Source organism: Musa acuminata, chromosome BXJ1-10, assembly GCF_036884655.1.
Source record: "Musa acuminata AAA Group cultivar baxijiao chromosome BXJ1-10, Cavendish_Baxijiao_AAA, whole genome shotgun sequence".
NCBI lineage: Eukaryota > Viridiplantae > Streptophyta > Magnoliopsida > Zingiberales > Musaceae > Musa > Musa acuminata.
The window spans coordinates 27,367,501-27,394,274 of record NC_088336.1 but is presented as its reverse complement, the minus strand read 5'-3'; the positions used below and the strand labels follow the sequence as shown (position 1 = coordinate 27,394,274).

At 37.1% G+C, this 26,774-nt stretch overlaps 3 protein-coding genes across 3 annotated transcripts in view; 2 read left to right on the top strand and 1 right to left on the bottom strand.

Moving 5' to 3' along the window:
- Positions 1–1,880: 1,880 nt before the first annotated feature.
- Positions 1,881–4,617, top strand: LOC135595878 (PI-PLC X domain-containing protein At5g67130-like). The gene is made up of 8 exons (XM_065087333.1): positions 1,881–2,104; positions 2,184–2,306; positions 2,724–2,861; positions 2,951–3,049; positions 3,143–3,446; positions 3,715–3,938; positions 4,139–4,225; positions 4,392–4,617. The coding sequence occupies exons 1-8, from the start codon at positions 2,018–2,020 to the stop codon at positions 4,425–4,427; spliced, it is 1,098 nt and encodes a 365-aa protein (XP_064943405.1). The 5' UTR covers positions 1,881–2,017; the 3' UTR covers positions 4,428–4,617.
- An 855-nt stretch (positions 4,618–5,472) lies between these two features.
- On the bottom strand, positions 5,473–6,426 carry LOC135594816 (protein BIG GRAIN 1-like E). The gene has a single exon (XM_065085326.1). The coding sequence runs from the start codon at positions 6,424–6,426 to the stop codon at positions 5,473–5,475; it is 954 nt and encodes a 317-aa protein (XP_064941398.1).
- Positions 6,427–11,756: 5,330 nt separating this feature from the next.
- Positions 11,757–26,774, top strand: part of LOC135595885 (truncated transcription factor CAULIFLOWER A-like) — a 15,172-nt gene continuing 154 nt past the window's right edge. The window contains exons 1-8 of the mRNA XM_065087358.1: positions 11,757–11,994; positions 19,113–19,191; positions 23,967–24,031; positions 24,095–24,194; positions 24,312–24,353; positions 25,767–25,808; positions 25,877–25,986; positions 26,071–26,774. The exon at positions 26,071–26,774 is cut by the window's right edge and continues 154 nt beyond it. Coding sequence (XP_064943430.1) covers positions 11,810–11,994; positions 19,113–19,191; positions 23,967–24,031; positions 24,095–24,194; positions 24,312–24,353; positions 25,767–25,808; positions 25,877–25,986; positions 26,071–26,164 — 717 coding nt within the window. The 5' untranslated portion in view covers positions 11,757–11,809 and the 3' untranslated portion in view covers positions 26,165–26,774. The remainder of the gene's footprint in view (positions 11,995–19,112; positions 19,192–23,966; positions 24,032–24,094; positions 24,195–24,311; positions 24,354–25,766; positions 25,809–25,876; positions 25,987–26,070) is intronic.

The following is a 26,774-nucleotide window of genomic DNA, read 5'->3' as shown; positions in this document are numbered from 1 at the left end:
GAGAAAAGAACTGTTAAGTGTTAACAGTAACGGAGGGGAAAAAAGTGGAAACTGACGGAAAGTGACGACAACAATGGTGAGAAGCTGGCAGCAGCAACGGCAAAGAATTAGTTTAAGACAACTACGGCAGCACTACAAATGCTGCTTGTGAATGGCAGCAGTGGCAACAGCGGAAGCTGCGGACAACAGCATCGGCAACAATGGCATCTGTAGCTGCGGACAACAGCATCGGCTACTGACGCAATCTCATTCCACTGAAATCACAAAATCACACATCCATGAACATCAAGCATAATCCACCAGCTACAGATTATGACAAAGTCAGAACACATAATACATCGCCTTATTGTCTATAGACAGTATGGTCAATAAGGCCATGAACATCAAGCATAATCCACCAACTACAGATTATGACAAAGTCAGAACACATAATACGTCTTCATTGATCACAACAATGCTTCACCCAATTAGAGAAAGATAGGTATGTCAAAGAACTTAGATGTAGATAGCTCGATATTGAGTACTGATCCAGTCCCATTCCACTAAAATCATCAAATCACATATCCATGATCATCAAGCATAATCCACTAGCTACAGAGTATGACAAAATCAGATCACATAATACGTCTTCTTTGATCACAACAATGCTTCACCCAATTCGAGATAGCTAGGTATGTCAAAGAACTAAGATATAGATAGCTCGATATTGAATACTGACCCAATCCCATTCCACTGAAATCATCAAATCACATATCCATGAACATCAAGCATAATCCACCAGCTACAGATTATGACAAAGTCAGAACACATAATACGTCGCCTTATTGTCCATAGACAGTATGGACAATAAGGCCATGAACATCAAGCATAATCCACAAGCTACAGATTATGACAAAGTCAGAACACATAATACGTCTTCTTTGATCACAACAATGCTTCACCCAATTAGAGATAGTTAGTTATGTCAAAGAACATAGACGTAGACAGCTCGATATTGAATACTAACCCAATCCCATTCCACTAAGGAACTACAAGACCAATCCATATGCCAAAGAAAAGAAGCCCCTCTAATTCACATCTATCCGCAACTACATACCAAATAACAGCATCGAAGAAGGAAAACCATTACAACAAATCTAAGTAACTCCAATTAAAAGTACAAAGAGCCGAAAACTGAAATGCAAGGAAAATAATGTAAACACGACGAGGACACCGATAAAAAGCGGAAAAAAAAAAAAGAAAAAAAGGAAGGGGTTGCGCCGAAATTACCGAGTTGACGGCCCAATTGGCTTCGTCATTGACTTGGGAATTCCAAAAATCCTTAATGTTCTGTAGGGAGACGGAAGGTTTCGCCATCTTGATCGCTCTAGGTTTTACGGCTCCGGTTTCGCGTTAGGTTTGGCGGCTCGTTTAAGCACCGACAGACCGGTGCACGCAGACCATTCCACACCAAGGCGAACAATCCCTAAGCACGAAACTGGTGCCTGTTGGCTTTGGGCCTCGAGATTTGGGTTTTGGGCTTTGGGCTTTTCGACTCCTGCAGCTGACGTGTGACTCCTGAAATATAAAGATCACGTACGGCGTACCGTACCAATGTACTTTGGATGTCAAAGATTATTTTACAAGGATATACATAACATCTCAATTTGCAACTGTTTCCCTGTTGACGTCATCTGAGCTTGTGCAACCTTCCAATACATATCCAGCCAGATGAGGTTTATTTGTGCTCTCACTCCTCCGCAGAAGTTAGCTGTCCCCAAAAGATGCGTGATCAAATTGTGGACTTCATCCACCTATTGACCTTCTAACATGGAAGTTATTGCTGAGCAGCATGGCTATGACTGATTCAAAGCACAGTTTGTGATGTTGGGTCTTCCTTTTCCATGAGACTTGACTTGTCAGGCAGAGAGGCTGGTGGTTGGTATGACTCGTTCTCTTTCACGCTGCCCACTCCCTGCCTCCCATCTCTCTTCCGTAACTCCTCCCCACCTCTCAGCCACACTACCTGCAAACTGGAATGGGTCTCCTCGGTTGCAGCATCCTTGTGCTTCTCCTTCTGGCTTCCGTCGGCCCTGCAATTGCCTGTTCCGGTGGAGAATGCAAGGCACTGTTCTTGTTTTTGTTACCATCACTTCTCATAGAGTTGACTGACCTCGAGATGAACACAACTCGCATGCGTGCAGCTTCTTGAAGAGTGTTCCACCGACAGCGATTGCCAGGCAGGGTTGTATTGCTTCTCCTGCCCCTCAGGGTTCTCGGGCTCCAGGTGTGTCCGGTCTACGGCGACGGACCAATTCAAGATTGTGGTATCGCTTTGTTTTCTTGTTGCCCTCTACCTCGTTTGGTCACTGCTTTGCATTCTGCTTTTGGATTCTTGCTCAGTTTTGCTCTTGTAAAGGCACCCAATTAAAGTTTCAGATCCACGCATGCCATGGATTTTCTTCCTTGTAGTTAGATCTGTACTAGATGAGTTACCAGTGATTGATGATTATGATTAAATAGATGTTGAATTAGTAATAACCCATTTCCCCCTACGCATTGTTGTATTGAATTCAGCAAAAGGTTCTCATGAATCCCAACTCATCTTTGCCTGAATTTTCCCCTATAAATGGTTCATTGATTCTTTGAATTGTTCACACCAATCAATGCCACAGATTCTTATCTATATAATGCATTTATCTGACAAGTTTTTCTTCCTTTGTTGCACTGCACCATTGCCGCAGAACAACTCCCTGCCTTTCAACAAATATGCATATCTCACTACACACAACGCTTTTGCCATTGATGGGGAGCCATCTCACACTGGAGTCCCGAGGATTACCATCACAAATCAGGAGGACACTGTCACTCAGCAGTTGAACGTAATCCTCCTAATCTTCATATTTCATGAAGCTGTTGTTTGAAAGCCAACACGAATGACAAAGTTATCTTCCAAAACAATGATCTGCAGAACGGCGTTCGAGCGTTGATGTTGGACACTTACGACTTTGAAGATGACATCTGGTTGTGCCATTCCACCGGTGGGAAATGCTACGATTTCACTGCATTTGTAAGTATGCTCTGCAAGCAGATAGGAAGATGGTAATCCTTTCACTATTTGGGTTTGCATTAGCTAATTTCTCATTGAGACTGTTGATTCCAGGAACCAGCCATCGATACCATGAGGGAGATCGAAGCCTTCTTGTCTGCAAATCCATCAGAGATTGTCACGTTGATCTTAGAAGACTATGTTGAGACTCCAAATGGATTGCCAAAGCTTTTCAATGATTCAGGTCTGACGAAGTATTGGTTCCCAGTCTCGAGCATGCCCCAAAATGGCCAGGACTGGCCTCTAGTAAGCGACATGGTTGCCAGCAACCAGCGCCTTATCGTCTTCACGTCCATCAAATCCAAGCAAGACGCAGAAGGGATCGCCTATCAGTGGAACTACATGGTGGAAAACCAGTGTAAGCAAGATCTTCTTTCTCCTCATTTGAGGTTTTGCTCCTGAAAGCTTTATCATGCAATGCACCATACCGGTGTCTCATTTCTTGAGATGGTCGATGCTTTCGATGGGGCACGCAACGATCGACTACCGCAAACACCTTACCGGGGCAAGGAAGGGATACATGTCACAAGTTCTTAAAATGAACCGAAATCAATATATTTTCATCGTCTACTCTGTTCTTCAGAACTCAAAACATACTTTTCGGGTTCTTTCTTCCGACTCTGTAGATGGAGACGATGGCATGGAAGAAGGCAAATGCTTCAACCGTGCTGAATCTGCTTCTCTAAGTGACACGACCAAATCTCTTGTGCTGGTGAACTATTTCTCCTCGATACCAGTGAAGCAAACAACCTGCGAAGATAACTCCGGCCGACTCATCAACATGCTCAATACATGCTATGGCGCAGCAAACAACCGATGGGCCAATTTTGTGGCTGTCGATTTCTACAAGGTATTACTTATGTCACTCTGCTTTTGATACTGCCAATAGACTACCTGATGAGCACGAAAACCACAAGCACAGCAACAAGTGCTGTTTCTCAAATCCTACTCGTTAGCAACTCTACTGGAAGATTATTAGTCTCCTGCACACCTTATCCAAAGATTTTTCTTTCCAGATGAAAATTTAAAAAGTGTTGAATTTATTTCCAGAGAAGTGACGGCGGAGGGTCATTTCAAGCAACAGATATGCTTAATGGGAGATTGCTATGTGGCTGTGATGATGTACACGCATGTGTGGTAGGAACTTCACCCGTTTCTCTGCTATAATTTCATACAGGTTCAAATTTAGAGATGATAATTGATAGAAACAGGAGCTTAGAAACATTGACAAACCGAACAAATACCACCTAATTCAGAAGAAAAAAGGAATATAATCTTCTTCCTACTGCCTGTGTCCTTGCAGGCTGGGTCTACTCCAGGTGCATGCAGCAGTCCTTAACAGCAATGGTCATACGAATTCATTGTGGCATTGGCCTCTTTGCACAGCAACCTACTGCAACATATAGTGGTATTCCATGGGATTCATGTTTTGTAGTTTTTGTTTGTTGTTTCCATATTCTGATGAACAATTCTACTGAAAGAATAATGTTCCGACACAAGTTTTCTTGGATTGATTGGCGAATTTGACATCTGAAAACGGCTATGAATCTAAAGTCCCAGTCATTGATTTGATTTCCAGAAGAAGCTTCTCCTTAGAAGAACTGGATGTTGTGACATGCCATTACCTGGATAATAACCAGCAAAATGTTTGCTCTTCTTGGACACAACTTCCTCAACCCAATTCTCTTCATGCTGCATAACTGCAGTGGTTTCAATTGTTAGATTTAGTCCTCAAGATAATCTCAAATTTAGATTATGACAAGTAGAACATCAACCACTAATGGTGTTGTAGGTCCATGTCGAGGCCCTGTCTCTGTCTCGATATGTCTTCGGTCCAATGGAGGGAGACGATATTGCAGACATGCTGGGACATGCCGGACTTTGACACCTAAAGAAGCTTTCATTGACATACAGAATTGAGAAGGACGTATGCGGACAGTAATGTTCATCTTTAACTCATATAATTATTGACTTGGGTCCCGAGAAATAGTACATATATATCCTAGCCTAGTTCTTCTGATAGCTTGAGTGCTTGTCCTGTTTCAGCACATGAATTGTCAACACACCTAACTATTATGACCCATTTGCTCTTGTTGTTATGTCAACTTCAGTAACAGTGCTGCCTAAAACCTCACGCATGATTCATCAATACCAAATATTAAAAGTAGGGCTACACCCTTCTTCTTAAGACTGCATCTACGATGCTTAGGGATTGCCTCTGGTAAGTGGAGTGTGCTTAAGGAGAGGATAAACAAAAAGTAGTGAACATTGAAAGGAACACCATTGCTTCACATCAAAAGCTCCAGCCACTCCAACATGTCTCACACCAAATCTACAGAGAAGAGGAGTTGGAGAGATGAGGGAGAGAGAAACAAGATGGCTAACTAAGATGCAGTACTTGCTCTGTTGATGACTTCGATGTCTGTAGTTGCGAAGACGGGCAAGCCGTCCGAGAGGACAGCATGATCACAGATCTTCAGCTCGAACAGATCGGAGCTGGAGTCAGACACCTCCTCCTCCTCTTCTTCTTCCCCTCTGATCGAGTTCTTTCTTACCCCTGGCAATGGAAGATCATAATCCCCGAACCAATCTCTTCCCGGATACTGATCGCCGGGGTCATTCAGTACCCATTTTTTGTTCTCCCTGTCATGCGCATCGCTCTCCTCGGTTCTAATTCCGTGGAGTCCGTAATCCTTTTCCTTTTGTACTCCACTGTTGTGCAGCAGCTCGGTGATGCTTGTGCTTCTCCATGCCTCAATTCGTGGGCAGAAGGTGACAGATTTTTGGCCCCGGTTGCACTTGTAACTGATCGATGGAGTAGTACGGTAATTGTATGGATACAAGTCTGGATTCGTAAAGCTGCTGCTGCCACAGAACTTGCTGGATTTGGAACCAGTGCTGTTGGTGCTTTGGGAACGGCTGATGCTTCTTCTTCTCTCTCTCCCCGCAAGGCTATTCTCCTCCTTCGCATCCCCCTCCTCCGGTGGCTCTCTGGTCGTCGAGGTGGGGTTCAAACACTTGAGCTTCCTCCCGGAAGCCGCTTGATGGAGGAAAGAGTTGAGTAGGCCGACTAACCTAGCACCGGGAGAGCTGGGCTGCTTGCACTTCTTGTCTTTCATCAGCGAGGAACTGCTGCTTATTAGTCTCTCATCTAAGTTTCCCTTCCGCGCGCTGCTTGGCACCCTATCTTCGACCGTCACAGCTCCATGGGAGCCAAATCCACCTACCTGCAGGCCCGTGCCATCGATTGCACCGGAGAAGTACCGCGTCGCCTCGAACACGTCGAGGTCGTCGGATTCATTCCAGCTGTCGAATGACTTCTCCTGGAGGTGATTCATGCTTGGGAAGGCATGCAGGTGTTGACTCCTGCATAGTAGATACGAGTGATGGTTCTTAAAGAATACTGGAGGCCAAGTGAGGTTATTGGCATGGTGGTTTTTCAATGGCTGTGGGTCTTATGATCAACAGTATTGCACTGTTGAGGATTCTGGACGGAGAGAGACCCACAAAATAATGCTTAGATCCTCATGTTTGTTATCCAATGAGAACGGTGTGCTCAGCATAGGATCATGTGGAGAACGCTGCACACGCACTGTGCGGGGATCCCAAATATCAAGATCGCTATCTCTTCAACAGCAGGAAGGCGTTTAATTATGTTCGGTCATCGTCACTTTGTCATCTCCGTAAGACCGACGAGGAAGACGACGATTTCATGATGAAAACATTAGCAACACAAGCCAGGCAATGACCTGCCGAACCTTCTTTGGTCCTGCTGCTGCCTGAAGAAGCGATGCATATTAATGGGCTAGTCTCAAGATATAGATGCAGTTGCTGTCGAACGTGAGCGTTCTTCTCTCAGATCTCGACACGGAATGTGTCGGAGAAAAGCTGTCTTCGGTTGCCTCATCCTTCATGCCATCTATGTATTTGCTGATGAAAGAGGAGAACATGGACTGCAACTCCAAATCAAGTGGTAAATGCAATACATCTGAGGGTTAGCCAAGCCATTAACTAACTATGCATGGCCTTATCTCCATGGAGCTGTTTCCTTCAGCTACAGTCCATATGCACCATCTGCTCCAGTGATTGGACAGCATGTATGGTTGTCCCTACCGTACGAGCCCGGCCGTTGTCTGCCGCTCACCTCCACACATTCTAAAGCGAGAGCTGCAGAAACTGGAGCCCAGGGTATCCCTTTGGACATCACAGAGGGAACCGAAGCAGCAGTAGCTCTTGTTTGCCTTGTTGACCGGCCATGGAGGGGGGTCTCTGCTGTGCCGTGCGTCATGCTTCCAATTAAAGGAGAGATGGTGTCGGTATGAGCTCGACAAGCACATCGACGGCCATCGTCTCCTTCCTCACTCAGATACGTGCAGTGCTCATGGAATGACATCAAGACTCGTATTATCCCTGTTCTTTGTAATCATTTCTTTGTGTTATCATCAATAAAAGAGAATTCGGAACTGTTCTGCTTCGGCTCTTTAAATCGCGCAAGATGCAAAATCCATCTTATTCGGAAGCTTTGGTTAAGGAAGACAGACGCCACACTCTCAAAAGCAGAGGAGAGTCGGAGCAATATCGGGATCTTAATGTGCATGGTTATAAAAAGATGTTTGAGTCCTACAAAGATCGAATTATTTTTGTATTTTTATTCGAATGAGGATAGTTGAATATATAATTGAAGTGTAGCGTAAGTTTCTCGGTGTTCATTCATTGGTATGCAATATTTTTGACGTTCTATTTGTCTGTGTCTTCATTTGAAACCAAGAAACAGCGGCTTTGCCATTAACACAATCCACCCACTCTACGGTTTTGAATCAGACGAGATTTTTGCACCCCTCCGTCATCCTCTCGAGGGCCGGGAGTGTAGCCTGGCCTTCTGCCTGTACAGGACCGCCGGCTTGACCGCCCCGCCCATCCCACTGCCACCACTTGATAGTCTACTCTGTACCTGTGCCTCCTTGATCGGTCTAGATCGCTACAGCCCCTCAGGATTTGGGAGGACTCTCAAAGTATGGATGCTACAACCACTCTCCTAAGTAGTGGCTTGATGGTTAAGATAATGACCATTGGTGCGGCCCGTAGACTCGTGAGGAATTATCCGTTTTGGACGATGGGCGTACTCGTACGATTTTGTTCTTTCGGAGTATGTGAGTTCTAAAAAGCACCTCTGAGGATAAGAGAGACCTGACAGACTTATGAGTTATTGGTTCACATACTCAACCAATATGAGACTAAATGACCTTATTAATGCTCCTCCCATAGGGGAGCCTAGGGCTCATAGCTAAGGTGCACGGCTTGGGAGCGAGTTTACTCGGCCAAGGTGCAAGCCTTGGGCTGTCCTTCTAGTGCCAAAATGTTTGTGAACTGATGTGCTATGGTCGATGAGTCAGCACGGCTTGGTCCACGAGTCGATGTCGGGAGCTCACAATCGATTGGAAGAAGTGATGAAGCCGACTTGTATTAGGAAGGTCGGGATGTTGACGCTATCTGAGGAAACGCGTCTCTCGGTCGGGACGTTAACACCATCTTCCGGGAAGGCGTCTCTTGGTCGGGGCGGTCACTCCTCCGGGGGTGGCCGAGCTCCTGCACATAAAGCCCTCATCGGGGGGTTCTCGATTTTGGCCCCTCGTAGATTAAGTCAGTAGTTATCTCTTTTTCTCCTTTCTTTTCTCTCCCTGGCCAGATGCCAATCAGGGGCTTTTATACTATTGCGTGAGGATTGATTATATGCTGATTTGACACGACGATCAATCCTCGAGTGGCGAGATGATACTTTTATACAGTCATCACTCGGAATGCATGGAATGATGTCATGTCCCAAGCTTTCCGGAATAGGACTTGCCAAGGTATAGATTTTGGCTCGGCGTGGGGAAGTACCCCTTGTGCTGACTTGGTAGGGGTGTGATGCGATGCGAGTTGTGACGTGGTTGGAATCCAAAATATGCCTTATCACCTTGAACCAACTATCCTTATACCAATCATCAAAGTCACTAGTATCAAATCGTTTATCCCAAAGCAGAGTTGTAATTCTACACTGAAACAGGATGTGTCTCACAAACTCGTTACAACTTTTTACACACACAACACTACAAGATTTGGGACCGAATTATGCTGGCAATATAATCAGATGTGGGCAGTTGATTCGACGACAGCTTTCCAAGGGAGATCTTCGCCCAGGTTAGTGTTCAGTCAGAGGTTGGGACCTCCCTCTCAATAGGTGGTACACACTTTCTGAGGAGGTCAAATCATTTAGAGTTGAGGCCCAAACCAATTGATCATCAACAAGGGAAGGGACTCAGACCTATGGATCCTACGAGCCAAACAAGGATGAAAACAATCAATTAACACCTCAATATTTGAACCATTTATATTAATCAAATCAGAAAGTATAATACTTAGTGTTAACAAAAGTAAGCCAATAAATTATAAGGACTATGCCTGATAAGATATATTTTGGGTCTAAACCGTGCCGACTCATCAGCCACCTCGGTATCCAATTCTATCGACAGAAAACTCACCTGTGCATCGAGCCGTGCCAACTCATCAGTCACAACACATTTGTTTATCAACAGTGTCAATCTAAGTCTCATTCCCAAAGCAACCCATGTATTTTTTAAACCCCTCCTAAGTATCCCCTCATCAGCTAACAAAGGTCTAACCAGTTCCAGGAGCATGTAGGTGATATTTCAAAAAACAAAGTTGTCATATTTGACAATAAAAATCCTTATCATGGTTGTTGAGAAGATGGATGAGCCGCTTAACACAGATAATTTTCCTAGCCACCCTAGAGTCTCTAATGCTGAGCCCACCCTCTCGTTTAGGACTAGTCATCATACTCCATCCAATCAGGTTCATTTTATTCTTATTGTCATCTTGATTAAAAAAAAATTCTCTTTAGATTCTTTCTATTTTCTTGATAATCTTCTCATAAATCTAAGTGTTCATTAGGATATGAGTAGGGATAACATTCAGGACATCATTAATGAGGATAGTCTTGATGATCTAACATAATAGTCCTTTGAATCACCCTTGCACCCTATAAAATGCTTTATCCATCGATACAATTTGAAACTTCTCTTCCGACTAAAGTTTGTATATGAATCTAGATATAAGATAGGCCATTGCCCCCTCACTTACCCTAAGTGTGTTGTGTCTCTCAATCTTGTCACTTTTATTGTAAAAGATTTTTTTAAATTATTAACGGAGATGTTAGATGAAAACTCATTCTTAAATAGGATGGCTTTAAGACTATTGTACGTCTTACTGTTCCCTGAATACAAAGAAGATCATCTACAAAAAGATATCTTAATGCCATGGATGTTGAAAGGAGAAATTTTTTTTGCCTCTAGCTTCATTTTAAGTAGGTTACTCAAGTTTTGCTGGACTAGAATGAGAAGATAGAGAGAAATAGATCCCTTGGCGGATGCCACATTTGTTCCTAAATCACTTAGATTTTTTTCATTAATCAAGTAGGAAAATAGAAAGAACATACATGAAAGACATTACCCAATCAAGAAAGGGTTTAGGAAAATACATTTTAATCAAGGTGTTAGATATGACAGTCCAAGACACCATAACATAGGCATTGGAGATATCTAGCTTGAGAAGTGTCAAAGGCACTTTCATCTAGTACTCAGATATATCGTGAGTTAACTCGTTCGATATAAGGATATTGTCATGCATGTTACTATTATGAATAAAAATATATTTTATGATAAGTAAGCTTTATTTCAACCCAATACCGATCCAAAATGATCTCGGTCAAGATCTTGACTCATCGACCACTCAACCAACACATCTTCGAAGCTTTCAGCATATTATCTCTTCTAGCATATCGTTAGATCTTTCAACACATTGTTTGAACCTTTAATCTTCGACATATCGACCAATCCTCCGGTTTGACGTTCAATTCTAACACAATAATCCACTTGTATAATTTTTGACTCTCTAGTTCGACATTTGACTATTCGATGTTTTGAGTTTATGATCGAAGTATTTCCTACATAACGTCTTAATAACATATTAGTTCATCAAACTCATCAATTGATTTCATCATTAAAATTCAAGATTCAACACGCTCGAGAGGTATGAGAAGAATGAGAGATGAGGTGAAGGCGATAATGGACCGAGGCAAAAGATATGGGCAATTTTATATATTTAAAAAATAAATGATATTATGATAAAATAAATAGAAAACGAGCGTTAATAAAAAAATAATTTTTTTTTGGAATTCATGGACAAGTAAGTTGACTAAAATTTAATCCACCCGCATAAATTATACATTTGGGTAGCTACATGATGATGCGTTCGGATGGCTTTTACATCCTGGAATAGTATAAGAAAAAGAAAGACAAAATCTGATATCCAAATTGCTTATCATGGATAGTGACATATTGCGTGTTCTTCCAAAATCAACATTTGGGACCCATCGACCAATGAGAGATCGACAGCGCAAGGCGTGTGCGTAAAGTAGTCCAAGAACACAAGGGTTCCGTACGGTGACAGAGAGGTGGCCCCCGCTCCAGCCACTATAACAGAACCCTGGGCCAATCACAACTCGACAACGTCGTGATCCCATTACCACCCCGGTTGTCATAAACCCGCATTTGGTTTCCTTCGTCGAGCGCTTCTCCTTATTCTTCTCTCTCTCTTACTTCTTCTATAGGTGGATCGGCGTTTAGCGACTGCGTTTCGAGATCGGAGGAGGGATCGATCGAGATGGGGAGGGGGAGAGTGCAGCTGAAGCGGATCGAGAACAAGATCAATCGCCAGGTTACCTTCTCCAAGCGCCGATCGGGGCTGCTCAAGAAGGCCCACGAGATCTCCGTCCTCTGCGACGCCGAGGTCGCCCTCATCATCTTCTCCGCCAAGGGCAAGCTGTATGAGTACGCAACCGATTCCTGGTGCGCCTCGCTCCTCTCCTCTCCTCTCCTCTCCTCTCCCCCCTCTAGCTTGCGCTACCCGATCGCCCTTTCTATATGCTTTTAACGGACCCGCTTTTGGATTTTCTTGGTGTGATCCCCGATCGATCGGATTTTCTATGTCCGCTGCACCGGAAGACTGAAAATACTCTGTTTCCTCGTCCTTGCCATGCTACAGTGTTCGAATATCCAACTATCTATTTTGGGTAGGATTTTGAGCAAAATTGGACGAGAACGCGTGAGAGTTCGATTGCTGATCTGCACGTTCTTGTTTCTTGATTTAGAACTGTGAACACGACGATATCTGGCCACTTTGCTGTTCTCCAAGCTTAAGACTGTGCGGTTGATGAGGAACATGGCATAAGTCGGCACTCCTTTTAGGGAGTAATTCGGGGCTATTCCTTCCTGCTTCGGGGAGGTGCCCATTAACTGCCAAATATGTTGCCGAACAGGTGCAGTTCCCATAGGTAGAGGTGACCTCGTACGTTGGCTTGAGACTAGGAAGGGAGGATTGAGACTAGGAAGGGATGGATTTTGACGCCACAGAAAACCGGAAAAGAACCTTTTCTTTTAAGTTACTTTTAGTTCGATTCATTGACCTCAGTAGCGAGATGGTAGTCTGCCGTATGCTGTCACAAAAGTTGCACGTAGATCTAGGGTTTCAATTCCTTCGTTGTCTACTTCCCTCATCTTTCGGTTAACTGTAGCAGAAACCAATGGCTCGTGACATGCAATGGTGTACGTGGAGGCTTTAGCGTTCGGGTCCCGTTAGTTTATTTTCAACACTAAACTCTATAGGTTGTGATTCTTTGGTATACTTTGGTTGTTAGCTTTCTTCAGACAGTATACCCTTTCAATACAAGGGACTCACGTTTACGTACAAATCATGTTCTTCTTCTAGAGTGCTTCAATCCCTAGTATCCTAAACTGGAAGCACCACTTGATTGTTAATAAATGATTGTCATATGCATGTACCGTAGAATAAGATTTCGACGTCTGCTAGATATATGCATCAAGTATATATCTACTTAGCGTGGAAACGTGACATGCATAAGAATCTTATGGCGTTAAAAATTAATGCTCGATGAACTTGATGGGAAGAAGGAACAGAGTTATAAGATAAGATATTTTATATTTCACTCAAAATTTTTATAACTTTAAATATCTATATTTTTCATGACCCGGTTTATATAGTCCCCAAAGATACATTACATTAATTATATTTAAAATGAATCATTCTTTTTCAAATTTTTTTTTTCAAAAATCAATAATCAATTTGACTTATCCTTTTATAGACATTCAATCTATTTTTTCCTCTTGATATAATGAATCATTCTCTTGATGCAATGAATATTTCTTTTGATGAAATTAATCTCCTTATGATACTTGAACAAGTTTAATTTCAATATTCTCTCTTGAATTTGTTCTTTCTAACATGCCAAGTTTCTTTTAAAATTATTAAAATATTTTAAATTTAAAAGGTTTTGTAAGTATATTGGCCACTTGTTTACTTGTCTTGATATGATATAGCTCTACTTCTTTATTTTTTATATAATCTCTTATAAATAAAATCTTATGTCGATATGCTTCAATCTTTCATTGTAAATTGCATTCTTGGCTAAGGCAATAATTGATTTGTTATCAACATAAATCTTGATTGACTTTTTTTGTGGCATATGAAGTTATTGGAGTAATTTTCTTAGCTAGATTGTATGACAAACACAAGAAGATGCTATTATATATTCTGCTTCGATAGAGCAATAATTTATTGCTTTTTTGAAGACCAAGTGAATATAGCTTCACCAAAATAAAATATAAATTCAGTTGTACTTTTTCGATCATTGTAGCTTTCTACCCAATCACTATCACTATATCCATTGAGCTCCAACATTTTAGATGATGAATATAATATTTCATACTCAATTGTTCGTTTAATATATCATAAAATAATTTTAGCAATATTTAAATGAGATGTCAGCTTACATATATCTACTTATTAAACCAACTCTAAATAATATATCAAGTCAAGTACATATCAAATATCTTAAACATCTAACTAGACTTTTATAATAAGTTGGATTAATATATTTACTTTCGCCTTCCTTAGTCAACTTGGTGTCATATTCTATAAGTGTATGTATAGGATGACAATCTTCCATAGAGATAAAATTTTTTTCATTGTCTTATATAACTTTAATACCGAGAAAATAAGTCATTAAGCCCAAGTCGATCATCTCATATTTCTTTTTTATAGAGTACTTAAAGTTTTTAATCATGAAGTTACTATTGCCTATAAATATTAAATCATCTACAAACAGGCATACAAACAAGATATCTCTATCAAAATTAGATTTTGTATAGAAAACATGCACATGTGAATATTTAGAAAAATTATTTTGAATAAAATAAGCATCTATTTGAGAATTCTATGCTCGTGGGGCTTGTTTAAGCCCATAAAGAGCTCTTTTTAACTTGTATACTTTTTCTTCTTATTCATGAATAATAAATAAAACCAGGGGATTGTTGAATATATACCTCTTCTTCAATCATTACATTAAGAAATACTAATTTGATATCCATTTGTAAAATTTTTCATTTCATTTGAGCTGCTAGGGATATAAATAATTTTACTGTCTCCAATCGAGTAATTGGTACAAATATTTCTTCATAATCGATTCCATATTATTGTTTGTATCCCTTTGCAACCAATTGAGCCTTGTATTTCTTCATCTCCTCTTTTGTATTTCTTTTTGTTTAAAAAATCCACTTAACATTGATCGCTTGGTGGTCTTTTAGAAATGTAGTAAGCTCCAATGTATCATTTTTATTAATAGCTGAATCTTCACATTCATAGCTTGTCGTCATTTTTCTTCTCTATAAGCTTCTTTGAAGGTTAATGAATCATATCTTGCAAAAAGATAAAATAAAAAAGTTCATCTTTATTAGTATCAATCCTTTAAGTCACATTATATCTAAATCAGTCTTATCCTTATAATCAGACTTGTCCTTATAATTAGACTTCTTGAATCATGTGACCTAACTGATCTAGGTGATGATTCCGTCAAAACCACTTCGGTGTTTGCTTGTATTATATCATTCTCTTCTGAAGCTATAACTTTCTTATGTTATTCATCACTTTTCCAATTCTAAGTCTGTTTTTCATTAAACTCAACATCTCTTAACATTATAATTTTGTTTGTGATAGGATTGTAGAGTTTCTAAACACTGAAATTCTTAATATAACCTAACAAAATATAGTTCTAACTTTTACCCTCAAGTTTTGTTCTTTTTTCTTCTGGTATCTTAGCAATACAACACTTCCAAAAATTCTTAAATGATCTGACTCTTGATTTATGCAAGTTCTATACTTTTTCTAGTGTAAAATTACCAATTCACCTTGTAGGAAATCTGTTAAGTAAATAAACTGTATAAACAACAGCATCTCCCCAAAATTATTTAGGAATTCTTCTTTCCTTTAACATGCATTGGGTCATATTAAGTATAGTCTTATTTTTTCTTTCTGGAACATCATTTTGTCGAGGCATGCATGTCATAGTGAATTGATGTAAAATCTCATTATTTCTATCGAAACTTTCAAATTCATTTGAAATATATTAACCACTTGTTATTAAATATTTAATTTTACAATCATTTTTTCTTTTAACCAAATTCTTAAATTCTTTGAATTTGTTTAAAACTTCTTTTTTTTCTTTTAACGTGTAAACCCAAGTTTTACCACTATGATTATTAGTAAAGATAAAAAAAAACTTGCTTCCTCCAAGTGGTATTAGACTGATAGGGCCACAAATATATGAGTACACCAGATTAAGTCGATGCCATGTTCTTTTTGTTCTTCTGACATTGAAATGCTTTCTTTTTTACTTATCCATGACACATACTCCACATAATTTTGATCGATGATCAATTCTTGACATTCCTATTACCATATTATACTTCTCTAGAAGTTTTAAGGCCTTAAAATTTAAGTGAGCATATCTAAGATGTTATAATGTGGGAGTATCTTCAATATCAATTTTAAAACAATTTGACTGATAAAAAATATGTAAATATAAAGAAAACATTCTATTCTTTATCATTTTTACATGTGATATCAATGTTTTATTCTTGTCATGAATTGAGAGAGCCATATTTTTCATCTCAATATCATAACATTTTTCAGACAATTGCCCTAAGCTTAGAATATTATTTTTCATATCTGGAACATAATAAACATTTGAAATGCATAATTCTTTGCCGTTATTAAGTTCAAGGAGAATTTTACCTTTGCCTTTTATTGGTCTTTGAGACAAATCACCAAATGTAATGTTTCTAGAATAACTTATATCTGTTTCTAAAAATAATTTTTTAATGCCACACATGTGATTATAAGCTCTTGTATCTAAATATCATATCATAAATTGATCTTCTTTCATATTATCATATATCATCAACAAAACTTGATTTTTGTTCTTTTATTTTTTAATAAAATTTGTCTTGTTAGGATTATAATAACATTCATATGAGTAATATCTAAACATTTTATAAATATAATATTATATTTTAAATATTTTAGAATTTTTGCCACATCCACGTCCTCGGCTACTTCCTTGGCCATAACTTTAACCTTTTTGGTTAAAATTTTCTCCACCACCTTCATAAACTTGAAGGGAACCCATAAGTTGTTCTAAAGATATTTTTTTTTTTCAAATCTTTAGATTCTTTAATCGCAATAGTAATCAAATCAAATTTTAGATATAGAGATCTTAATATTTTTTCTAGTACTCTATGATCACTTATTTGTTTATTATTTCTTTTCATTTGATAAACAATCGAAATGACTTTTGAGAAGTAATTAGAAGCATTTTTGAAGAATGAAGATTGAAACCTACAAGATCATTGTTAGATCATCTATACTTAATGGATCTAAGTGTTGGATTATTACAAATATTATATATATAATTTATATTGTTGAGATAAAAGTACTTAGAAAAGATAAAAATATATTTATTTGTGAATAATTTGATATAGTTTCGAAATATGATAAGGAAGAATTGAGAACATCTACTAAGGATTTGTAGATATTGTGATTAGAAGATGTAAAATAATTTATATTAATTATATATAGAGAAATAGAGGAAGATCTAAAATATTTTAACTAAATTATAACTAAAAATATCCATGTAACTCACCTTAAATAGTTGGGAGATTATGATCTTGAAAGTCAAAGATTTATGTAGCTCATCTTAAATAGTTGGAAGATTATGATCGATCAAGTGAGTTTTGTAATGTCCCCTGAAGCTCACATTTGTCAAAATGTCATTGACTTAAATATGATGTGTAATTAGGGATTGCTGATTTGGCGTAGACTAGATGTTGTGATGTAAACGAACTAGAAGTTCCGAGCAATTAAACAGATAGCATGTGATCGAGTCGCTCAAGGTAGCATGAAAATTTAGCTGCGCACTGTTGATTTGTGACTAATTACAACTCATTTGTTATCCTTCAGATAGATGCAGGGAGTAAATGCTACTGCAGGATCTTACTACCTATTGATTATAATTTCTGACCTCTTACTTGACTGAAAACCTCGCAGCTCATATTGATCTATCACGTGCCATTTAGTCAAAAACTTTATTGAACACTGAAGTCCGAAATGAATATTCAGACTGATCTGTTGCCTATGTGGATTATTCAGCAAGAATCTAAAAATTGCATGTTCTATATAATTAAGGCTCCATGAATTGTCATTTAAGTCGATTCTTTATTGTTAATGAGGTCAGATGTAGACAATGAAGAAGTAAGAACGAGATTTATAATTGGTACGACTTGTTTATTGAATGCAATAGGCTTACAGGCCTAAATAAAAGATGATTAGAAGAGCTAGAGAAGACTAAATATATATGTTTCTTTTTTACGCACATTTTGACATTTGAGTTTGTTTAAAGAAACAATCTAACATTTTTCTTTACATCCTTTTCTTTCACTTTTTCAAGTTCACCACAGACTAGAAACTTGGTAAATGGAATCAGAGTTTTCGTAATCCATTTTGCTTTCATAAAATCTTCTTAATAATTAATTAGGATTTTTTTAAGTAGTCAAATTGATCTCTAACTCATTAATTTAAAGAGCTAGAGAAGACTAAATTTATCATAATATATATTTCTTTTGAAGTACATTGGACATTCAAATTTGTTTAAAGAAACAAGCTAACCATCTTATTCACTTCATTTTGTTTTCCCCCTCGGGGTGCTACTTGCTGTATGTATATGTGACTCGAACTTAGAATGATTTCTGACAATTCTATGCATAATTTCTGAGGTATTTATTGATATTTTATAATGTATTTACTCACATATGTACTAGGACGTTTTCTAAAGGGAATCAGAATAAAAAAATGTATGCCCAATTTAGGTCAAAAATCCAATCAAATTCAATGAATTCTAGTAATTGTATGAAGCTGGATGATTATCTGCAAAATAAATTATGCATTGTAACATTTGATATCTCTTCTATGCTACTCTCTCTTACATGACAATAGAATGCAATGCCCATTTTATATAGTTTTTGGATGCGTTTAGAAACATATTTTTGAAATGTGCATCAAGAACATAAAAATATTTAATAGATTTATTAAAAGAATATTATCATAAAATAAATATAAAAATATTAAAAGAATAAATTTATCATAAAATATTTAATATATTTTAAAAAAATATAATTTTACCAAATAATACTTATATCAATACACATTTAAAATATAGTTTTTAGCTATTATTTATCAAACACTCAAAATATTTTATAATTATACATTCACTCAAATCTTTTTCTCCAACTGCATATTAAGAAAATACAATATGTTTCCAAATGCAACCTATATTTTGTAGGATCAATGGATCTATAATTGTTGCTGCAAATATCTTTTGATATGATAATATATTTCAACATAGAGATAGACAAAGTATGTCAATATTAAGTTCATAGGTGTTTGTTTTCTCTAAAAAAAAGGATAATAGTACATGAAGCAATAATATTGAGTGCCTGATTGCATGTGGTTGATGCATTATATACATGAAGACCGCTAAGCTTCTATTGTTATGCAGCATGGAAAAGATTCTCGAGCGCTACGAACGTTACTGTTATGCAGAAAAGGCACTAACCTCCTCCGAACCCGAGTTTCAGGTATGGTGATAGCATATTTATCTTAACTTCCATGCACGATAAAGCTATCATCATTTGACTACGCCATATAAGTAGTTTAGTATATTGGCAAATACTATTAAATCTGTACCTGATTCTGGATATTAGATTGTTATTTGAAGTGGCATGTTTAATACTCCATCCTTTGTGGTGGTATATAGTTTAATAGTAAATTTGTGCTGCTATTACTTGATTAGTTGTGATATATTTTCTCATACTATGGTAATCATTGGACAAGCTTGTTATTCTTTTAGTATTTGCTCTAACATAAATTAACTAAGTGTTGTCTAAGGGCATGATAGTTTGCACTATTATGTATTGTGGCTAATTCATGTCAGTATATTGCATGTACTGAACATGTTTATGGAACCCTGGCTACTTTGACTTCCGTAGTCTTCAGTAATTTCCAGTTAATTACACTTAAAGTCTTGATAGATATAACAATTTGACCTGGTGGAATTGTAATTAGGTTGTCCTAACATATATGTCTTTTTAATTTACACCCTAACACAAACATGTTTTCCGCTTGTGGCCTTGAGCCATTGTGTCATAATCTATTGTTGTAATGTCAAAAGATGCATAAAATGGTTCATCAAATGGAAATATGAACCAAAAAGGCATTGTGGTTTCTTTTACTATCTGATGCTCGATTTTGCATGCTCTCGAGGTAGAAATGGACCCCCCAAAAAAAAATTTTCCGGAACTTAATTTGGCAGGGAATTGGACTCCTTGAACAAAGAGTTTTATTTCCATACAGACATGTATGTTAGAAGGCCAAGAGACCATGCATGAATTTCACGTCAGCTACATCAATTTCAATTTTGCAGCATCCTTGAATTGATCTAGTTCAATAATGTGCTATGGTATACGTAATCCCTGGTTCCCAATGTCAGGTTGGCATTACAAATCGAGTCCTAATTCTATTCTAATTAGTTGAAAGAGTTTTGATTAAATTAAGATTTTTTGATAAATTAAGATTTATTTATATAATTAAATTTTGAGTCTCATGATTTTAATGATTGGGAGAGATAAAATATTTTGGGTACTCCTAGGATTTTCTCTAGTCTACCTAGAGAGGGATTAGAGAAAGTTTTTCATGTGTGATGATATACAAGGGGAGGGATAACACAACAATTTTATAATTTATTTTATATATCAAATAATTTTCTTTAGAACGTAAGCGAGAGTTACCAAATCACATTAAATTTATATCAACTTTTTAGAATGCTATTTCATTGTTAATCTCTGGATTTTTTTTATTCTCTCCCTCCTTAACTAGTGTTATCAAAGTCCTATAAATATGATAATCTATGATTCAACAAGGATGTGGCTAGTTGTTTCTGTTGGGTTTACTCTACAAAAATTTGATGAAAGAAATAATTTTACCTTAAGTAGACAATGATGAAGGATTTTCTTATTCAGCAATGCTTAACAAGAATATTAAAAAGACGAGCAAACAAACAAGTAAAGATGAGTGACGAAAATTAAGAGGAGCTTAAGACAATGTGTGTACTTACATCTTTGCATCACAAATAATATTAATAATATTATTATTAATGATAACCTTATTGTGATTATTTGAGATAAATTTAAAAAAAATTATCTGACTAAGTGCTTAACTAACAACTTATATTTAAACTAACAACTTATATTTAAAGTACATTTTCTAGGTTGAGAATGGAGAAAAACATACTTGCTAGAGCATCCAAATATATTCAATGAATATTAGATCAATTGAAGAAAGTTGATATAAAGATTGATGAAGAAGATAAGATATTATTGATTCTTACATCACTCGTTAACTCTTGTTACAACTTTGTAGATATGATACTTTATGGGAATGAAATTGTAACTTTAGAATGAGTTGAAGAAGTCTTAATGTCTCATGCTATCAGGAAAAGGATAATAAAGAAATATAGATAGTGATGCATTAGTTACTCAAGGTGAAGATTAATGAGTATGATTTTCAAACAAAAGTGAATCTACTGTGGTAGGTCAAGACCAAAAGTTAGATCTTTGAATAATGTTCAGTAATATAAAATATGAAGAGTATCCATATATCAAGTAGAATTATCTGAGAAAAAAAAAACAAGAATAGACGGATGAGTGCTCTCTTGTGATGGATGGTGATGGAATGATACATCACAAAACTCTAAAAGGTAATGACACATCTTTTTAAAAGAGTTGATTTTTAGTTTTTACTTATATTGCTCATGTTTACACTCAAAATTATTATTTTAATTCATTAAATGATAAGATCATTATTAAGTTGAGTATATGTCATGATTCAATAATGGAGGTCATGGGTGTCAGTAAAGTAAAAATAAAAAAATTGATAAAGTATTAAATACTTTGGAGAATATAACTTGGATTTGAAAGATGTGCAAGAATTTAATTTGTTTGAATCTTCTAAATTCTTAAGATTTATGACTACAAGACTGTATAATTTAAAGTGATTCATGATTATATGATGCTGATAAAATGAAGATTGCATTAAGGATTGTACCATATGAAAAAAACATAGTAAAGGTCTCAAAAGGCTGAAAAGGAAATGGTAGGTAACTATAGCAACAAGCTTCGTTTGTGATGTAGGAAACGAAAAGTGATATTCATGATTTCTAAGATGCGGATGATCATGAGAGAAAATTAATAGGGAGCCATAACTAAATTAATTTTTTAGTAAATTAAATTTTATTGTTATAAATACAAGTGTCAAGATTTTTTTAAGATAGAGAGTCAATACACTTTCAGTGTTCTTAAATATTTTTCTAGTGGATCTAAAGTGGATTTAGATAAAAATTCTTAGATTTATCTGAAAGAAGATATGTTGCTTTAGTTGAAGTAATTCAAACATTTTGTAATTGATCTTATGTATTAAAAATTTTAATTTTTTTCATCGATGCAAGTAAAAATTATCGAATCACATTAAATTTTAAATCTATATTTTGATATATTTTTATTATTAATCTTTAAATATTTTGTTTTGAATTTTCAATTCTTTACCTCCCAGCAGAACATTAGACCCTATGAATATAGACTCGACAACAATATATTTGTGTAATAAAAAAAGCCTACCCTCATGGACTCGGAAAGAGCATACCAACAAGTAACCTAAACTGCAATGTAAGCTAGCTTTAAAAATTTTTAGGTTGAAATTCAAACGATGTTATTGTTCTGTTGTCAACATGACAATGCAATGTAAGAAAGAACACGGTTAGATAAGTTATTTTAGTTTAGGGTAAAGGGATGTTGCATCCTGATCTTGATGTAAGTCGAATAAAATTCCAACATCAAGTTATTGGTTATGTTGTAGCTCAAAAATTATTAAAACAAAAAGAAATTTACTACTTGTGAAACTTCCATGGATCCATAGAACCAAAATTAGTATTGAATGACGGAGATATGCATTGAGGGAACCCTAAATCATTAGGATCCGCTTTATGTGTCAGTTGTTATAGTAACGTTAGTATTGACCCTAAATCCGTTGTTATTTTTTTACTGTTTTGTTCCTTGTATTGTGATTTGCTGCTATGCCTTACTTTGTCTTGTTTGAGAACATATTTGACATTGATGGTGTAATACATGCTTTAAATGTGAATTGATATTTGATTTTTTTTTTTCAAATCACATCTACCCTAGATGTTATATTAGAAATGTTCAAATGCTGATATTACCTTAATATAATTTTTAAAATTTTAAAAATATCCTATGACTTTATCTAAGATTATAAGATTGACAAAATTATTTAGTGAGAGACTAACATGATTTTATTTTTAAAGTTATTTTAATTTATTTACATGATTATATTTTTTATTTATTATATATTTGAGTCATACTTTATTCTATTTATTAATTTAAATAAAAAATATGTATTCACTTTTGAATAAATATTAAAAATATTAGAAAAGCAACTTTATAATAAAATATTCTAAGAACTTTTGAAATATAATTTTACAAGCAACACTTATATCAAGACACATTTAAAATATCAATACACCTATATGAAGCATTTCACAATTGTACATTTATTCAAATCCCTTTCTCCACCTATACATTAAGAATATAAATCTATTCTCAGACATAACCTTAGTATTGAAGCCCTTAGTGTTGGCTTCAATGATTCAACATCAATTTCTAGATTAAACTGGATCTTGGATATTGCCAGCCATTTGTGTTCCATATACCAAATGTGCAGCTTGAAACCGGACAAATTTAGTTTCGATTGCTTCTATTGTAAGCCCCACTTGTCTTTTGTGCACACTGCCATGTATCATCTAAGAACCATAAAAACGACCTGTATCTTCAAGTCTATTGAGATAAAGCAGAAAAGTTCAGGCATATGTGTCGAAGGACAACCTGTTTATATCATTGTATTGCATATACCTTTAAGAATACAGCAAGACATGTTTGTTGATGAGATGCTAACTTGTTTTCTCCTTGGAAATGTTCAAGAACAAGATTACGCTAGGCTCTACCTAGATTAAATTCTGCACAGTTTGCATCAAATTCTTGCTTGTATTTGACATCTTACTACTTCTTTATTACATCTTTCCGTCAATTTAGGTGGAAAAAGGTAATCGGAGGTTCTCAATAACGTAGCCAAATATCTCTATGGAGCAGGAGTCATAAGTTTTCTTCAGATTTTCTATCTCACTGTACCATGATAATCATGGAAATAGTCCTAACCAGTTAAAACATTAATACTGTCCCAATTGCTGCTGTTTAATAATGACTGATGCTTCTTAAATGTTACATAGGGCAACTGGTACCAAGAATATGCCAAACTTAAGGCTAAGATTGAGGCTTTACATAAAAGCCAAAGGTAACGAACTTTAGATACAGTTTGTCTTGAATACATGAAGAGATTGTGTTGGCTCGCTTGCAGGCATCTCATGGGAGAGCAGCTTGACTCGTTGTCTCTCAAAGAACTCCAACAACTAGAGCATCAGCTGGATACTTCTTTGAAGCAAATTAGGTCGAGAAAGGTAAAAACCCTCATTATTAGACAGAAAATGTAACACTGTTTTATGCACGCAGCAAAAGAGGATTTTAGAGAACTTTTGAAATTGCCCCCGTGCTGATTGAGCTTCTTCCTGTTGTAGCACAAAGTTATGCTCGACTCCATTACCGAGCTCCAAAGGAAGGTAAGCATAGTTCGGTGAGATGCACGTAATTGTTATCGTTGCTTTTATTCTCCAGCATTAGCCAACTCTCAAACGTATACAGTCTATTTAATTCCTTCTACCATGCATTATGAGATGAGCTACAGTGAAACTGCGGCACAGATTAGCTCTCTTATAATTAGTACTTTGCTTTTCTGCTCCTTCTTCTACCATGTTGTTTTAATATCTCTGGAAGCAAGCGGTCTGATGCTTTTATAGAACTGATAAGGTTACCGAAGAGCTTGGATGAAGTGCTTGTATGACAATATTACAGGCATGTTCTTGAAATAAAATCATCCTAGAACTTCATCCAGATGGATTACTCTTCACATGTTAGAAGCAATTTAAATGTCATAAACCAGAAAGTATGTACAGGATTTGGTAGATGGATCAGACACTAATTGTTGGTACATATGTTCGGGGGGTCATGAGGAGCACCACTCCTAGCCTGATTCATAGGTATGCTGAGGCCCCAACTTTTTTTGAAGGCACAGTTACATCCAACGTTGGTAGAGGACAGGAAATTAACAAAGAAATAATTAACACATTGGAGAAAAAAATAAGGATCAATTACAACTTTGCTTGAAAATAAACATCAAACTATCTTTGCTGTTCATTGTGTTCTTTCATCCTCGTGAAATGAAGCTATCAGACAGAACTAATAAATGTAGGTACAAGGTTTCTTAAAAAGATCAGAAGGCATTCATTGGTCATGCATGTTTAGGAACCTCGTTTGAAGCAAGCATCAAAATATGAGCGGGGACAAGCATTGTGAAATATTTAATCAAGCAAGTTGTCAATGTAGTTAACAATTGCTTCTTCTATGTACTACGAAGTATCAATATAGTAATGCTATCGATGCAGTAGGGAATGGTTGAACGAGTTATTGCAGTTGCCTACATCCATGGAGTAGCGACTGGTGCCAATAGGTTGATTTGTACCAGATCGCCTCATCGTATGATAAATGCTTGTCTTTCTTATACATAGCAACATGGATGCTTTAAATTGCTTGCCATGCACTTATCACATACTTGCCTGATGTGATATTTATGCAGTTATTAGAAAATAAATGATGGAAGTTTCTTGGTAGACTTTCGTTTTCTAAACGTCTATTGGTTTGAATATAGATTGATTGTATGCAGGTTGCCAAATTCTTGGTATCGGTTTACTTTTCTTTAAAGGATTTACATTATTAGAAATATTTTCAGTGGCTGATAGGTCAAGAATGGCAAGTAATATCCGACTACAATGTCCCTTGTATTTATGGTCATCGTACTTCCGTTGCTATCCTATTATTTTATGATCTGATGCATCCACGTAAAGAAGCATCAATGAAGTTAATAGCCAAAATACCAATCTACGACATCTCTGAAATCTCTTTCGCTTCACACGCAGGTGAAGCAACTACAGGAGCAAAACAAAGGGTTGGAGAAAGAGGTGAGCTATCATCGTCTGCCAATCTGCCGAATGAAGTTTCCTAATTACGTGTCACTGTTTTGAAGCAGCTAATGGAGAAGCAGAAGTTGAAGGTTGTGGCCCAGCAAGCACAGTGGGAACAGCAAAACCCTCCCTCCTCCTTCCTCGTAGCTGAATCGCACCCCACTCTATGCATTGGGTACCCCTTTTACTGCTATCACATGGCTTCCCCCCACGGACGCATGCAGCATACTCTCAAGCCTTCTTCACTTGTGGGATGCAGGACTTCTTACCACGGTGAAGGAGATGCACAAGCCCATGTACGGAACAGCAGCAGCCTGTTGCCACCATGGATGCATCGCCATCTGAATGGCTAGTTGCGGTCAGTTGCATCAGAAGAGGAACGCCTTCCATGCCCCACCTGGAGCTGTAAATTATACACATAATATCATGATGGTGCAATGCTACTAACGCCACCCCTGCATCTGCTGCGCCAAGAAGTTCATTTTGGGTCGTCTGACCCTATCGGCCATCCAAAACACCTAAGCCGGCATGGTTATATCGACCGTATGAAGTGTGAATGTTATGCATCAGACTCCTATGTTCATATATTGGCAGCAGCAGCATTCCAGTGATACAAAAGTTGTAATTCCTATTTTGATGCGAGACCGGAGAATGTAATTTGTTGTATCATAAAGTCACACAAACCGTAATGCAGCAGTAGTGACCTCACAACTATAAGATAGCAAACAGAGTTAAGTGTTTTCATGTGTATGCAGGAGTCGCATCAGGCATTACCATGCTCCCATAAAGGTGCCGGTGTGGAGACCTGTAAGATTGAATACATGTCTATCACCCGAGTGCATCAGCCATGCTAATTAGCATGGTTTTGCACGCCGTGATCCGTGGATGCGAACAAGGTGACCATGACGGAGGCAACGTGGCAGGGGAAGGTGTCGCTCGGTGAAGGCGAGGCCGTGGCACCAG